The sequence below is a fragment of the Diaporthe batatas genome (genome assembly GCF_019321695.1).
Source record: "Diaporthe batatas strain CRI 302-4 chromosome Unknown Contig00003, whole genome shotgun sequence".
Taxonomy (NCBI): domain Eukaryota; kingdom Fungi; phylum Ascomycota; class Sordariomycetes; order Diaporthales; family Diaporthaceae; genus Diaporthe; species Diaporthe batatas.
The window spans coordinates 2,762,652-2,778,440 of NW_025408550.1; the positions used below are offsets into that span (position 1 = coordinate 2,762,652).

The window sequence follows — 15,789 nt, forward strand, 5'->3', positions numbered from 1 at the left end:
GGAATCCAGACACCATTCGCGAATTGACAGTTCCGCGACAGAACTGTAACCTGGCGATGGATGGCAACTGTGGGCGGGCCAACCAACTTTGAGAGAGCAAGACACATTGAGCTAGCAGGACCAGAGAAATAATTAAAAAGCAGCTCAATGACGAAGTGACCCTGTGTGCTAGACCGTGCCTAGCCTTTTTGTTTTGTTTACTGGAACGCCATCCCTTGACCGCCGTTTGTGAAAAAAGAGAAGAGTCGTGAGTTCTGTGCACGCCGGTGCCAATCTAGAATTATGATGCCTCGATCGCCCGCCAACTCCGGATCCAAGGCCAGATAAAAGAGACAAACAGGGCTATACGTAAAAAGCACGGGGAAACAGTCTACTTCTGGGAGCATCCGAGAGCGACATAGGGCTGGTTCCGCGTGTGGTTGCTGTTGCGGAGGATGGTGCCATTTTGTTGGAGTGTTATGATCGAGGTTCGTGTAGGGATCGTCAGATTGGCCGGAGTGCTGGAAAGCTTAAAAGACCTGTGTGTAACTTCGGAAGGGTCCAGACACCATCTGGGAAAAGCTGCGTGCGTGGCTAGGTAGTCCTTCGTGGCAGGCAGGACGGCTGATGGTGTGAAGCCCTGCATCCCCGCTAATGCAGCTTGATATGCCAGAACTTGATAGTGGTTCCTCTCCAGCAGAGACCAGTCGATAGTTCGCAGATTCCGACAGAGTGCCGATGGAGGGTATCATTGAAAATCATCATCGCTAGGAAGTCAAAAGTCGAAATGTCGTCTCCTGTTGACCCGCGGCCCGACGATGGCCTCAAGTCCCAGCACATTCAAAATCATCTGACCCGTCTGAAGTGAGCTTCCTGGGATCAGGCTTGGCATTCCTTCTCCAAAAGCCTGGTCGGATTCGCTCCGATTGCTTCGGCAGACCGGTTGCTTCCCCGCAGCTCTCAGACCCGCGCAGCCGGAAGCCGTCGTGAGGCCAGTATCGGGTGTGTCTGGTTTCCAGGTTGGTCAGATCTGCAGAAGTCATGATGTCAGCTCATTTGTTTGCAGGAATGAGGTGTGTTTGGTGTTTTTCTAATATTTATTTCTTTTTTTCTTTTCTTTCTTTCTAAGAGGCAGTGGGCAGATTCGAAATTGCTTGGGAACACGGCGAGTTCCATTGGGACCAGGCCCCAGCAGAGGGTTGAATCCAGGCTGGGCTGAAACAACGCTTCTGTGCATGGGGCCGTCGTGGCGTGGCTTGCCAGATCTGCGCTGCAGAAGCACAAGCGGCACATACACACCAAGGATCTAGGCCATCCTGGGGAGCTAGGGGAGGCACTCACATCTGGCTCGCAGGAGCAGGTAGCCAGCCCGTTTGGCGCCCCAGCGCAAGATATACCAAAGAGGAAACCCCAAGGCGCCCGCTTGTGTGCCCCCACGCCGGCTTGGTCTGTATTGGATTTTGGGTGGGAGGGTTCCGGTCCAGCCAGCCCCCAACCAGGACACATCTGTGGGACATGTCATTGTCGCCGCGGCCGTCGTTGTCCGTCTTTTAGGCGCCCTGGGTACAAGGGCGGCACGTGTGGAGCTTGCAATATCGACACTCGAAAATGATGTAGAAGGGGCCGGAGTGGCAGAGGTTGCAGTGCCACACAATCAGCGTGCTGTCCGATTTAATAACCTGGAAAGAGTGCGCGCAGTTGCTCTGGATAGCCATCGCGAGAGGAGGGGTTTGGTGTAAGGCGTCAAACAGCCTGCGAACCTCCCGCCCAGGCAATAGGCTGGTTGGAAGAGGTCGGCAGAGAACGCTTGGTCGAGGATGAGGTGGGTCCTCCACGCGCAAAGGAGGGAGGCGATGGAGCAGTGAAATAGTGAGTCTGACGGGCGGTGACGCGCTGGGGCCAGGGCAGATCACAGTTGCACTGGGTCCGCCGCGTGCTTGGACAGGGAAAGCCTGACTACTTTCTGTATCCCAGTCCAAGCTGTTGCTCTGAGAAGGGTGACCCCGGGCAGTACCTCTTTGACGGCAGGAGAGAGGGGATTTGCGATGGAAGGGGTATTTTTGGTGCGCGCCAGCCAGTGGGATCCCCACGCTGTGTATCTGAGGAGTCAAGGTTTGGCTTTGGGCAACAGAGCTCCCAGCCAGAAAGTATCTTGTTGGAGAATGATATCGCCGCTGTGGCCTCGGGCTCCGGCGCTGCTCAGTGTAAAATGTTGCAAGAGCACCGGGCTAGTCTCAGGAGCTACAAACAACGCTATCAAAGTCGGCAGGGAACCTTGGGCTGGGAGTGACGCGAACGGTTTCCCTGAAGCTGGGACCTGTTTGACCTGTTTGCCTCCAAGGCTTCAAGGACGGGAGATTGTGACTGTAGGGCTGCAATGTTTCCACGGGTAGGATGAGCGAGGCGAACACGGGGCTTTGATGTGTGTGCGTGACGCCGACGATGTTCCGTTGATGCAGACTGGCCTTGCCTGTTGTGCAAAGCAAAGTGTCTATGGTGCTGGAGTAGATCTTGGTAACAGAGGTCGTGATCCTGCTTATCTTGGTCGCACGTGCAAGATCGTTATATATGTATGTATATATATATATGTAGATATATATCGTGGGGGCTTTTCACTTGCTTGAGAACTCGTGAGAACAATTTGTTGTGGCCCATCCACTTGTGGGTGGGCCGATGACATGATATTTATCCTCTGGCCTCGAGGATCATGGCACCGGCATAATGACGACCACACCCGATTGCCGAGAGCAGTCTGCCTAGGACATGTCTCTGTTAATTTACGACAGGGGAACAAGAGCCGGAATAGGGACTGCGAATGAGGACTGGCTGTTAAGAAAAGCAGGATAGGATAAGGCTTAGGCTTAGGGCGGGCAAGCCCTGAGCAACACGGGGTGACATGTAAAAGGGAACACAAGTACGGTGGGGATTCTGCCAGAGCGGCTTGCGCTTGATTGTGATTCGGGTTGGGTACAGACAGCATGGCGCGGAAGCAAGCGTTAGGAGGGATTGGATGGAGGGACGGCAACGGCGTTCGAATTGACCGATCCACGTACTCCTTGGGTACCGGTACATTCGTGTCCGAAGATATGGCAGCTTGTGATGATGGCTCGCTCCTTGGCCGATCAGATCGCCCAGGCACCTTGTTATGCGAGCCCAGGGTCTGTTTCTGGCCTGCCTGCTGGTCCTAGGGCTAAAAGCAGGCCCCGTTAATAATGGTAAATGACATAGCTCGAGTTCTGGCTCCAGGGTCGAGCTTCATCCAAGCCTGCCGAAAAAAGCCCAAGGTTTGGGGGGGGCAGACAGGTTTACCCTATCCCAACACCCCATCGACTCGTTTGAGCAGCACCTGTCAGATGCAGGGACCCACTCGATGGGGGTTGCACAAAAGATCACTCTTCGCGGCGTTAAAAACACAGGGTCGGCACTCGACAGCCAGTGATGCTTCAGACCTGCCCTCAAACTCGGGCATGTCTGCTGAAGTCGAGGCTGAGGCTAAGGTTTGCCGCCATGTGGATGGGCCTGGCTGGACCTGCAGCTACTGAACCTTAGAAGCCGCTGGCGAGCGACCGGATGTGAATAGAATCTCTGCCGGTTCTCCGCTTCGGTTCAAGATGGGACGGCCCCTGTTCCTTGCTCTCGAGTTACCACGGTTCTGGACGTTGTGGCTCGGCTGTCCCTTCTAGCCAGGGACAGAGACCGAGAAAAGACTGGAGGGTATAGCAGGCGTGGTAAGGGGCTTCAGACGGGTTCTGGGTCTCGAGTGTTTCGCCTCGAGGACCGGGGTTAGGCGTGCTGGCGTGCTGGCGTGCTGGCGTGCTGGGCACCGAATGATGAAGACTGCCAGTGCCAGCCAAGAGGCTCGCTTCCGTGACAGCCTCCACGACTCCCGTTTACAGAGCTGAGGCACGTCCAGCAGGATGTGGTTCGGGACGCAGCCGAAGCGGCTCAGACCGGGTGGGCTCTTCCACGAGCAGCAGGTGAGATTGCATTCCCTCCCGTCACAAGCGAGGCTCGATGCACATGAGGCCGGCGGTCCAGGTTTTGAGGAGCTGGGATTCCACGGCCGAGATCCCCGGGAGCAGATCTTGACCCTCGATCTCCCCAGCTCTGCCGGGGGAGGCTGGGCCCGCCGCCCCGTACGCCGTTTGGCCTGGACACGTGTGGCCATGGACATGATCTGGCGTATGACGTGGGCGCTTTCTGGTGTTGTTGCGAGGAACGAGCGTGCCTCAAGGCGAGCCCGCATGATCGGGCTGGCATAGTCGTCAGAACATGTTGACGATACGATGGGGTTGTCGCCTAGGCATCTCGCAGAGGGATGTGGGCGGACGGAGGCACAGAGAGGCTCGCCCCGTGAGCGTGTGCACGCGAGTTGACTCCCTGTGCGACCTGCCCCGCATGTCGCAACGGCCGATTCCGCTTCCCAGGTGGTCAACAGTTGCAGGTGGGCAGGTGGGTCCTGCAGCTTTTGGACGTGCCCTACACCACCCCCCCCCCCAGGTCCCCCGGGTACTTGGTACTTGGATACCTAGGTAGGTAGTGGGTACGTACTGTGTGTGCATCTGGCCAGGGCGTCGACGGCCGTGTCAATCGGCCGCCCCTTCTTGCAGTTTGCTGAGGCTGTAGACCAGGCTACCGACCACCACACGACACAGATCCGTTCTGTTCTACAACATTTGAATTTTCGGTTCGCTTTGGGATCGCGACCAATGCTTTTGTGTCGTTGACGAATACGGCGACGGACCCGTCCAGGACCACGATGGGGAGTCAAATCTGACATGGTCACTCAAGCCTGCCGCCCCTTCCAGTCCCCGTTGCAACGAAATTCTAGCCTGCTGACGTATTGTTCAGGTCCCTGAGCTCTTCTGTCGGTGGCTACTATGCGCAGGAGCCCTGATCTCACGCCAATGCTTCACTCTCGAATTACCATCGCCGAACTCGATCAGGTCCTACCCACCGCCTTGGACACCCCCCGGCAGCAACACCAATCCGGTCAACCCTGCAGGCCGGCGCCGACGCCTTGATACGTAGCGCGTACGAGAGCTCCTTCCAGCTCTTCCGCGGTGCTGCTGGATTCCAGAGTCCCATTTCACATCTCAGAACCCACCAGAACCGAATATCAAAGGGCACTGGAATCTCCAGGTCGATTTCCGGTTGGACCTGCTCGGAACTAGGACCCGGTAGCCCCACTTGTTCGTGTTAAGGAAGACGGTGCTTGACGTCTCGGCCCAGAGAAAGCGCCGACTTCAAATCGCGCGACTGTGCAACGACTGATAGATCTCGTTCCGGCTACATGAGCAATGTGTTCAAGAGGTTGCGGGTCACACATGACTGACATGGGTCGTGTTCCGCTGCTGAGTCCTTGGGTCCCCTCGGATGTGAGGTTCTGGCCACGATAATCGCCCCCAGAAGCGATGTCGTTATGCGCACAGCAGCCAGGTTGGCCAGCACCTCGATGACTGCTGCCTGGTGCCACTGGAACACTGCATTTTCCTACCGTCCCCAAATTTCATGCTGTATCATGTGGAAACTTTGCAGCAAAAGAGATTCACTTGCTTGGGTGAGGGGACGGTTCGATGTGATGGCTGACCTAGCCCGGCATAAATTTATCGGCCCCAGTCTTCCAGTACTTCATTTCCGGTCGACCACAGACTCGCAGAGATCACAAACTCCCTACTCCGAGCCACCTACCTGTTTGCTGTGCGCCGAAGACACGGTAGAGCCTGGTCAAATCTCCACAAAAGTCTCCCCACAGCCAGGTGTGCTGTCAGTCTGTCTCGAGGGTTCATTCTGCGCTCAGCCGGCCTGCCCAAGGAAATGCTGGCCCGAGGAACCGGGATTTGGGACGAGACGTGAAATTCTTCACCCCGTGCGGCCGAGCTATTTCAAGGAAACGGTACCTGGTACTACTTGCTGGTGACACGAATCGACCGCAGTGAAAATCTACCAGGTTGCGGTCTTGCCTGCATACTCGCTTGTCTTGAAAGTGGGTACCAGATCTGGTTCCTATTCCGGTCGCAATTGGTTGAATTCTGCTGGACTGCTGACTGTTGCAGGATGCGCCTTACCGAGTCGTCGCATGCAATCGATTTCCTGCCCTACGTACGCTCTTGCTGCAGCCCGGCTAACAGACAGCACGATGCCTCTCTCAATAGCCTCTGCGCAATTTGAAACTGTCAGTCGGAACTCGATCGTGACTTGGCTTGGTTTCTCTCCACCTCCACGCACACATCAGTCCATACCTCTTCCGGATCGCTGAACAATCGCATGATGCCAGCGGTCATCGCTGGCTCGTGGCACAAAGGTAACAATGCCTCGCCCAAATGCCGCTAGCCATGCAGGCGTCTGAAAGAAGCCGGCCCTGCAGCACTCAAGATGCTGCAAAGACCGTTTCGTGGCTGCCATTCGCCGAGACCAAGAACCGTGAAGGTTCAATAGACTTTGCCGTGAAGTCTGATCAATTTAGTGAACAAATTGAGCTTCAGGAAGGAAGTTTACCACTCAGCGTCCTGGGTGAGAGCATATCGGTCACAAGAGACATTCGTGAATACCTGCTTGCGGGTACGGTACCCTGGCGCCCCGAGGATCTACGACTAAGGTATAACTGGCAAGAAACTTCGTCTTGGGATGATGGGCCCCATCTCGGCGGTGTGCTACGTTTGCGGCAGAGGTAGCATTAGTAATTTGCTATGTTGATGTCAGGGAACTTCCGCAGTCATCTCCTCAGGCAGGCGAAGCAGGAATGCTCTCGGCAGGTGGGGGACACAGCATCCACAATTGTACGCATCTCGCCCGCCGCGCCAGCCCGCGCGCGGGACTGGGCTTCGAATCAAGAAGTCTGGCACGCCTTGGGAAATCGCACCGTAAGCCGCTTACCGGTGGGAGCGTACTACTCAGCACACTGAACTGCCAACAATATGAATTATGATAAATCTCTTTGGGGGCCCCGGAACAGCCTCAACCTGCCGCTAGCCGACCTCACGTCTGGAGATCGAGGCGCCGCCCTCAACGGCGGAGAGGTGCCCACCCTTTCCTCACCGGTCGCCGGATCGTTGTTAGAGTACACCACCTTTTCTGATCATTCCATGCTATCCTGTTGCTAGTGTATAACAGTTGATATACCACTCACAGGCTGTTTCAAGCATCCTTCGGATAATCACGGCTGGACAATTACAGCACGCTTGAAAGGCTTGGAGAGACTTCCTCGTGGTCCACCAGGGCCGACTTCTTTGTTGAGGAATCGCATGACGCCCGCCGAAACGACGGGGTACGGTTGATCTTGGGGCCCACTTGGCAGCGGGAGGCGGGGATCGGGGGAGTCACATCTATTTCCAAAATCTGACGATGAACTGTGCAACACCGCGGACCGGCCCTCAGAAAACACCTGAAACGGTCAGATTTTAGCCCTTCCGGTTCGATGACTACGACTAGGCCCCGGTCGCGCCCAAAAATGGTGCGAGAAGGCCGTTCTGATCGTCCAGAAAATGTGACAGTCACAAGGCTCGTCTACAAAGGCGTCATGGTTCAAATACTTCTTGACCGGTCTTCATATCAGTGCACATTTGGGGGCATGCTTACGACGGATCCTGCGTCAGTCACATGAATTCGAGATAACGTCCATGTCCAGTCTTGGAGAAGAACCCCTGCTGCCGCCCCTGTGCCGACAAAGTGACAGTCATGGGGTCCCCGGCAAGATTCTGCGCCCGTCTGAATGGCCAACGGCTGCCAATGATCACTTGACCGAAGTGCCTGCCGTCCTCGCCCTGCAGCGACCACACAGCAAAAGTGGCCCGCATTGCTGCCCACACCTGATGATGTGTACACACGACGATCAGGGCAAGTGGCGCCGAGTCACACAGAATTATGGCTGACGAGACTATCAGACGCGGTGTGGGTGATGCTGGAGCCTCTGTCATTTGCGCAGGGCTTCGAAAGCCGCGATTCTCGCACTTGGGCGATACCCGAGGCAGCCCAGCCAGTGCCTCCTGCCTGCCTACCGGCAGGGACTCATGGCCAAAGCCTGCTCGCCCAGCAAGACGAGCCCAAAAAAAAAAAATCTGTTCTATTGCTTTGGCGGATTGTAACACCGCCGTAATGTCATTATTTGGTAGATGGCGCAGGCTAGGTAGACCGGCTGGATAAAAATCGGGTGCGGCCATCTATTCCTGCTTCCAAAATAAGCCCCAAAACGTCGCCGCGCGCCCCATTCGATTGCATCTCCCGCATCGACTGTCACTGCCGCTGAGCCCCAGAATGGCGGAACTTGGTACGCCCAGGGACCAGGCGGCGAACAAGGTCATCGGGCCTCGTCATGGTTTTCGTGGGGGGACGATTCCAGAAGCCCGTGGCCTGACGACCGCCTGGTTAACGCTTGGTTCTCTGGTCCTCCACATCTCGGCTCGGGAGGATCTGAGCAATTTCTTGCAACCACCACCTCTCGGTTTAACCACCCGTCCCAGACTTGAGGCGACCCTCACCCCAGGTCACGCTCGTGTTGAGCCCGGGAGATCACATACCCGTGATGAGATTGGTTGGGAGCGGGGAGGAAAATCTCACCACCACGTCCTACATTCTACTCCATCAGGAATCATAGACTCCTTCCTGACTTCATAAGTTCATCTGATAAGGACATCGCGCTCTACGCGACCGAGGCATTCATCTTGGGAAAGTTTGACAAGTGGCCGCCTTCCATTTGTGATCATTGTATTTGATACGTCACATTCTGGGCCCCAATTTTGCACTGGTATCGGTCTGTCATCGACGTTCCCGGGAGAGCAGAAGGATCGAGGCAGGGAGGCAGCACAAGGGGACAGGGAAGAAGGCGTCATCTCGTCATCTGATTGGGTAACAATGGTAGCGGCGAGGGAGACAGGGAGGGCGATGATGCTCCGCAGACAAACTCAATGGACGGAGTGAGGGGAGGGAGGGGATGGGAGACGGGAAGGCTTCCGAGACACCATATATGTGCCGTGGTATAGTGTGGATGTGGTAATGAACCATGCTGGCACCGCGGAATCTCGTCATGATCAGCTCGACAGGCATTGCCAAAAGGACCGCCGGCAGGTCGACATTCTCGTCGTGCATGGTTCAAGAAAGGGGATCCGCCGTCGAGGTCAAGGACATCTCGATTCTTTCTATAGATGACGCTGTTCTATCAATCATCTTGCGAAGGCAACTGTCGCAGCCTCGCTGCTCAAGTCAGACAAGAAAGCATTCCTGCTACGAGAGCAGAGGGATGGAAGTATAGCCGTGAAAGACGTTGTTCGAATGTTTCTGATCTGTGCAGTCAATTGCATCACACAGCATCAGCAGTTGGGGTCTCCGAGGTAGATTCCTCCCCTTCAGTGTCCTGAGCTGCGGCGGCAGCTGGAACCACTTGTGCAAGCTCCTCAGTTGCTGCTGGTCCAGGTAATGTAGCGGGCACTGGGGCCTCCTTTTCCGCCTTCGGGCGTTCGGGCGCTTTCCTCATCTCCAGGACATCGCCCGCATCTGGCGATTCCTGGCCCTCTACATGTTGCTTCTCAGACCAAGAGAATGCGTCCGATAGGTTGACAGCCACAAAACTCTTAGGAAGCTTGACGGTGTGGAACTTGGCACGCAATGTCTCGATGACCTGCTTCCAGTCGCAATGTGGTGTGAGGGTCCTCCTCTGCGCGCAGCTGATGCAGTGCTTGCTATCGAGCTGGACGTCTAGTGGATCATATACGTGACATCCCGGGCTGATGGCGATGCGGATGCTGTAATTAAAGGTGGGATAGCCCTCGCCTGTGGCCGCGCCTTGGGGCTGATTGGTCTCGGACTCGTAGAGCTCGAAGCAGATCTGGGAGAGGTAGTCCAGTTCCGGAATGGTGCTCCTCTTGATCTTGGTCTCGATGCCACCTTCCAGGATGCAGTTGAGGAGGGTATAGATGTGGGACTCTTTCGTGAAGTAGAAGAAGCACTTCGCGTCATCCGAGGCTTGCATCTCTTCCAGGTCGGACACGATTTCTCGTAGTAGAGGGAGGGACGTCAGCAAGCCAATCTCGAGCTGTGAGTGTCACAATCAGCACTACTACCCTCTTCCACACGGGACAAGGAACCACGTACCTTTTCGCTGTCAGAAATTCCGTACTCCTGAGGGCAGATGAAGTCGAACAGTACTTTGGCAAGCTGGTACAGCTCCCGGAGCAGCTCGAAGCGGTCATCGGTCTTCGCCTTGGTTTGGCTTTCGGGCGAGCCCCTTTGAAGACCGAAGTATTTTTCTGCATCCCCCACAATGTCCGCCTTTCTCATGCTGCTACCCATGGACGACCTCCTGAACAACCGCCTGACCCTGTGGTCATCTCTTTCGCTATCTCTCCCAGGGGCCTTTTCCCCATTCCTGCCCTCTTCAGGCGATCTGGCGGGCTGCTGTGGTGGTTGGGTCGACTTGCCGTCCGAGTCTGGTGCGACAACTCCATGTTTGCGGAACTCCTCAACCAGTTCCTTAGACGGTCTGAATACCCATTCTAAGAACTGACGGTTGTGAAGCGCGTCAAATTTCATCGTGTCGTACAACTCCGAGATCTTGCTCGGGTCAACCTTTTCCCCATCGCAGAACTCTGTGAACAGCTTCTCCCAACGTTCACGGAACAGCTCGGCATCTTCACCACAACACCATCGAGCTTGAATCTCGTTGACCGCTGTGACTTGGGATAACGAAGACGCCATTGAGTGAACGGACCCGGAAGATCCCTCACCGGCCTTGAGCTTCTCGGAACTGCCTGGGTTGGAGACCGCGTTGAGCGAGTTTACGGCCCCACTGCGCAGTTTGCTAAAGTTGAAGTGCATGACCCGACGATGGAAGTTCATCAGTTGGACAACACGGGTCTGCACCTCTGCCGGTTCGGGCATGTTCTCTGGCCAGGCAAACTGTGGCGGCCGCTCATTACCCTTGCGTAGGAGACCCTTCAGCTTCTTCTTGACCTTGTCCATTTCGTCCTTCGCAGCATTGGAGTCATCCAAAAGGTCCTTCCGAATCTGGATGAAATCCTCTGGAAGGTCTGTGCGGTCCAAAAAGGCAGACGACCAGATCTGGGCACTCGTTGTCACTCTTCTCTCTGAGCTGCTGAAGACATGTATCTCATCGAGGACATCACGATTGAGGATAGCCAGGTCATTGCGCATGTTTTCGCCAAGTTCTTGGGCTTGGTAACGGGCCGAGTGCGTGGGCTCACCTCCCCATTTTACGATGAGCTGCAGCTTATCGAGAACGAGGCCGTTCTCTGCGGCTGTGATCTTGGACATTGTGACCCCTGACAAAGAATCGTGGCGCTTTGGAGGGAAGCGTGGCTTATGCTCGGTTCCAGAAAGCTCATTTCCTGAGTTTGAAGCTTCGGGCGCGTCCTCGGTAGTCTGTGAGCTCGGGTCCCCGGGAGACACTTGCTTCTCATCGACTGGAGCCATCTCGTCGGTTTTCTTCTTGCGGAACATTGGCTTGATCTGGACTTTGGTCCCCGGCCAGCTGCTCTTCTTTACCAGGACATTTCTCAGTGCCCTGAGCTTGTCGCGATCCTCACCGCCAGCCTTCATTGCCTTCTCGACGGCTTCGAGGACGCTCGCCAATGCTGGCTCACCGATGAGCAGAACTTCTTCCTGGTGACCCCTGAGCAGTTCGATGAACGGGTCGGTGTGGAACGTGAACTTGAACTTCTGCTTCGGCGTGCGATCGGCATGTCGAATGACCGAAACCATACCTTTGAGCTTCCAGGAGTGCTTGGGCGGCGGCGGCGGCGGCGTATGCACATCCTTTTCTTCTAGATCCTGCAGATTTGGAGTGACCGGCACAGTCGTCGGCGCTGAAGAGGGAATGCTGCGAATAACAGGCTCAGACAGAGGCAGCAGAGGGCTGGTGGCACCACTCCCAGCCTTGGACGCGGTGACGGCGTCTGGTTTTGGAACATTATCTGGGTTGGGCGAATTCGCAGCTCTGATATCTTGCGTCGACTTTGGTCCTTGATTGCCAGTGGCTGATTTCTGGTTCGGCAGCATCCCGGTCAGAGGGGTCTCCTTGGAGCCCTTGTCCTGGCCGCCGAAAGTAGCGGCCCTGGACATTGGATCGACATCTGATATCGCAGGAGACGGCATGGGCGGTGTCATTGCGCCCCGCCGTATTCGTTCCTTGATGAATATTTCCTTCATGATATTTGCACATCGATCGTAGTAGTCGTCGTTATCTTTAACGAAGCTCCACCCATTGACGTCGATGACATAGCTCTTTCCATCTGCCCGCAACAGATCAAAACCACAAACACGCTGACCAAAGGTCTTCGCAATCCTACTTGCAACACTCTTTTCCAGGTCGGTGAGATGAGCCACGTAGCGGACCTCTTTGCCGTGCGTATTGCGGCGGACGACGCCATCGACAACTGGCGACTTCCGGGTCTCCGCGTGACAATAGTTTGGGCCGACTGTGTAGGCCTTCACATCTTCTGCGTTCTCAACTTTCATAAACTTTTCGTACAGAAAGCTCTCACCCGGCTGAGTGATGCAGCGCGGGACCTTGAGGTCCGGGACAAACTCGGAGCTTTTGTTACCGATCTTCCTGAACAACTTCCTCGCGCCTCCGGGATAGTCGGGATCGTCGTTGGGGAAGTAGACGATGATGTTGTGGTCCTCGCCGCTCACAGGCTTTTCAACGAAGGGCTTCTTAAGAAGTGCGCCATCGACGCTAAGTATGTCACCGTCATCAAGCAGCTCTACCTTTCGAGGCAACTTCATCTTGTCTGGGTCCGTTGGGGTCGGCTCCAGCGAGATTCCGGTAACATCTTCGATGTGCTTCGCTAGTTCTGGGGTCAGGAGACGAGAGCCCCCGTCACGGTTCACCTCCAAGCGTTTTGGGGTCGGAACATCGATCTTGTCTAGAAGATGGAGGCACAGACGTCGGTCCCACAGGACCTGCTGCATGGGCACGTCATTGACACAGAATGGCTTCCGTGCCTTGACATATGCGATTGCCTTTTCCAGAGGGAAACCGTCAGAATAGAATGAGATCAAGTAGTCACTGTGTTCCTCACGGTTAGCAAAGCTCAACTTTGAGGGAGCCAGACGTCATAGTCATAGACCACAGGACAGCAGATACATACCAGACGGGCCAGTTCTCGATATCTGTTGATATTACATTAGCGAGTGAGACCAAGTGGGACGTGGCAAGTCCTCACCTTCGTCTAGGATGACTTTGTCTCCGAAGATCTTAACATCAAATTCCCGGTTCGCTAGGAGACGGTTCAAGATATTTCTGCTGGGCTTGCTCCTGGCCTTGACGTCCAGGGCACACACGCCGATGAGGCCCAGAGGCGCGGGTTTCGCTGTTGGGTCTTGTCAGCTTCGGTTACCTCGCATGAGTTGTGCTGAAGTGTTGACCAACCCTCTTCCTTCTCCCTGTGATGAGGAGTCCTGTCGCTACTTGGACTGTGGCTGCTAGCCGCGGTACTACCGCTGAGTCTTCGCTTAGCTCTACTTCTTTCTCTAATCGGTTGAGGCCTAGGGGCACCACCAGAAGGGTCAGAGCGAGGTGGTTGCGGGTGGTTCCTTTTCGGGGCCTCGGCGAGATGTTGGTGTTGGTCTCGGGGGGCGAGGTTCCCTCCAGAGTTTCCCTGGCTGCCAGTAGTAACGGTGACATTAGATACGCCGGTATCTCCTTGTTTGCCAGAGGAAGAAGCAATGATACCGGACACGGAGCGGTGAGTGCCGGCGGAGCCATTGTCGGAACCAGTAGCCGATGCTGCTGAGCTTGGTATACCACGAGCGGAGGCCATGGAGTAGATAGAGGAGATACTCATGCGCTTCAGTTCCTTGTCAGCCTCGGAGAAGGAAGACCGCGAAGAAGGCATGGCGGGGTCAGGCAGCTTGTGATCGCCAACGTAGTCGGCGGAAGTGCCAGGGTTCAAGCGAGGAGTCTCCGAGTCCTGGTCGTCACTGGCGGCGACGACGTCTCGCAAGGAACTGGAGCTGCGAAGAGAGCTGGTCTCGGCCGTGCGGGACCTTACGGAAGCGGCATCGTCGTTCACCGTGTCGGAAGCCTGAGGATCGCGGCTGCTCTGAGCCACAGACGGACGCGGGCTCCTTGCGGGCCGGGCTGGGGGCGGCATGGAGAGACTCGAGGCGATCTCTGTGGCCCCAGGTTCGGCAGCATTGCCTCCTTGGTCGGCGGACGGGTTGCTCTTGACAGAAGAGACAGGAGACTTTGGCGAGGGGGCCAGGCCAGTGGAGGATGTGGGCTGTTGCTCGCCTGTTGGGTCGGTTTCTGGAGTAGCCTGGCCGGGAGGGTGGCCCTGTGGCGGTGGCGGTTGATCCATGACTGAGCTACCGTCTCACGTAGTTTGACCCGGCAACACTCTCTCTCGTCTTTCCTCCGGCGCAGGGTTTGACAGCCTGGCTGCAAGCTGCAGGACTAAGATGCAGTCTAGTGTAATGCGTTTTGGATGCAGTGAGCGAGGTGCGTCGAGGCCGGTCAAGGTCGAGGGGCGAGGCAAAGTTGGGTGGAGTGGAGTGGGCACCAGGTTTTGAACGGAGCCACAGCAGCAAGCAAGGTCTGCCTCACAAAGGAGCACTTGAGCAACAGCTAGCGGCCTCGACCCGAGTCGTGGTTACTACCTAGGTATGCTGGGCACAAGCAGCAGCGCTCCGGGGGGTTAGTCCAGGCCTTGGCGTCAAAATAGCAATCCCTTTTGTGTAATCTATCAGAACAACGCCGTATCGTGCCCCAAGGCAGAGCCGTTTATCACGAGCCTCGATGTGGGGGCTCTACTCAGTATTGTCGACAGCAGTGCTGACTCCCAAGTACCCAGGTACCGAGCCAGAGTGCCTGGGTACTTAAGTAGGTACCTTACCCAGGTATGTATGTACTACCCTAATCTAAGGGCCTCACTCTCTTGCAAGCTGCAGCGAGTAGGTCAGTTGACGATGAATGCAAGCAAGTCCCAATGGGCAGCTGTCTTCTCACCAGGTGTCACCTTTCCGTTTCGTCTTTCCCCGACAAACAATTCAAACAAGAATGGAGAGGATGGCTGGATGTTGCGGCACCTGCACTAGTGTTAAGAAGATGGCAGGTCCAGCCGCTACCGTCTTTCGTCCTCATGACTTGCGCAAGGGCGGTCAGTCCCAGCACTGGCGCTGCAGATGCGGCGAACCGGAGGGGCTTAGTTGGTATCTATGTGTTCAGCCTCGGGCGCCTGCTCGGCTGTGTGGGGGCTCCCACATGTAAGCTACCTAAGTACTTAAGTAGGTACCTAGTAGTACCTAGGTTCCAAGGTTCTTAGGTTCCTAGGTTGACATGGATCACAACGATGTATTATCAAGTGACAGGAGCCTACCCATAGAGGACAAGCGCTACGAATTGTCACGGCGACCTTGCTGTGTCTATCCCTTGAACTCCATGCGGTGCAGTTCCCAACTCTCCGAGCGGCCATAGCAGTTGGTCAGACAAAACATGTCCGAACCACCGCTGTAGGTGTTCCGTGGCTGGGTCGCCATGCCCATCGGTATGTGCAAGGATGGGAGCGCTTAAGCATAAGTTGGTCCTTGGGCCCAAGGGCTTGTTGTGTGGTGTATACTCATCAACGCTGTCTTGGATTCTGTCTATCAGGTGGGATGCTTAAGTAATTACAAGCAACCGGTCAGCGGGCCAAGGGCCAACTCAAAGCGCAGCACAGCGTGAATACACAAAGCAGCAATTTGTTGATCACAAAGGGCTTTTTTGTGTTTTAGGCGGCCCACAAGACCACTTATAGTGAGACAAGTTTATTGTAGTTGCAATCTCTACGCAGAAAGATTTCTAACTCCGTAAACTCC

The 15,789-nt window shown here is 55.6% G+C and overlaps 3 protein-coding genes across 3 annotated transcripts; 1 reads left to right on the forward strand and 2 right to left on the reverse strand.

The window, feature by feature from the left end:
- Nucleotides 1-1,529: 1,529 nt before the first annotated feature.
- Nucleotides 1,530-1,694, reverse strand: KVR01_003394 (uncharacterized protein; the record flags this gene model as incomplete). The annotated part of the gene is made up of 1 exon (XM_044781509.1): nt 1,530-1,694. One exon carries the CDS (start codon nt 1,692-1,694, stop codon nt 1,530-1,532), a length of 165 nt encoding a protein of 54 aa, XP_044648409.1.
- Nucleotides 1,695-4,653: 2,959 nt separating this feature from the next.
- On the forward strand, nt 4,654-6,483 carry KVR01_002114 (uncharacterized protein). Its single transcript, XM_044781407.1, has 2 exons — nt 4,654-4,760; nt 4,831-6,483. The coding sequence occupies exon 2, from the start codon at nt 5,402-5,404 to the stop codon at nt 5,897-5,899; it is 498 nt and encodes a 165-aa protein (XP_044647129.1). The 5' UTR covers nt 4,654-4,760; nt 4,831-5,401; the 3' UTR covers nt 5,900-6,483.
- A 920-nt stretch (nt 6,484-7,403) lies between these two features.
- Nucleotides 7,404-14,525, reverse strand: KVR01_003705 (inositol polyphosphate kinase VIP1). The gene is made up of 5 exons (XM_044794325.1): nt 13,364-14,525; nt 13,158-13,304; nt 13,083-13,104; nt 10,066-13,000; nt 7,404-10,006 (listed from the first exon to the last, which is right to left on the reverse strand). Exons 1-5 carry the CDS (start codon nt 14,292-14,294, stop codon nt 9,275-9,277), a joined length of 4,767 nt encoding a protein of 1,588 aa, XP_044648720.1. The 5' UTR covers nt 14,295-14,525; the 3' UTR covers nt 7,404-9,274.
- Between the last annotated feature and the right edge of the window lie 1,264 nt (nt 14,526-15,789).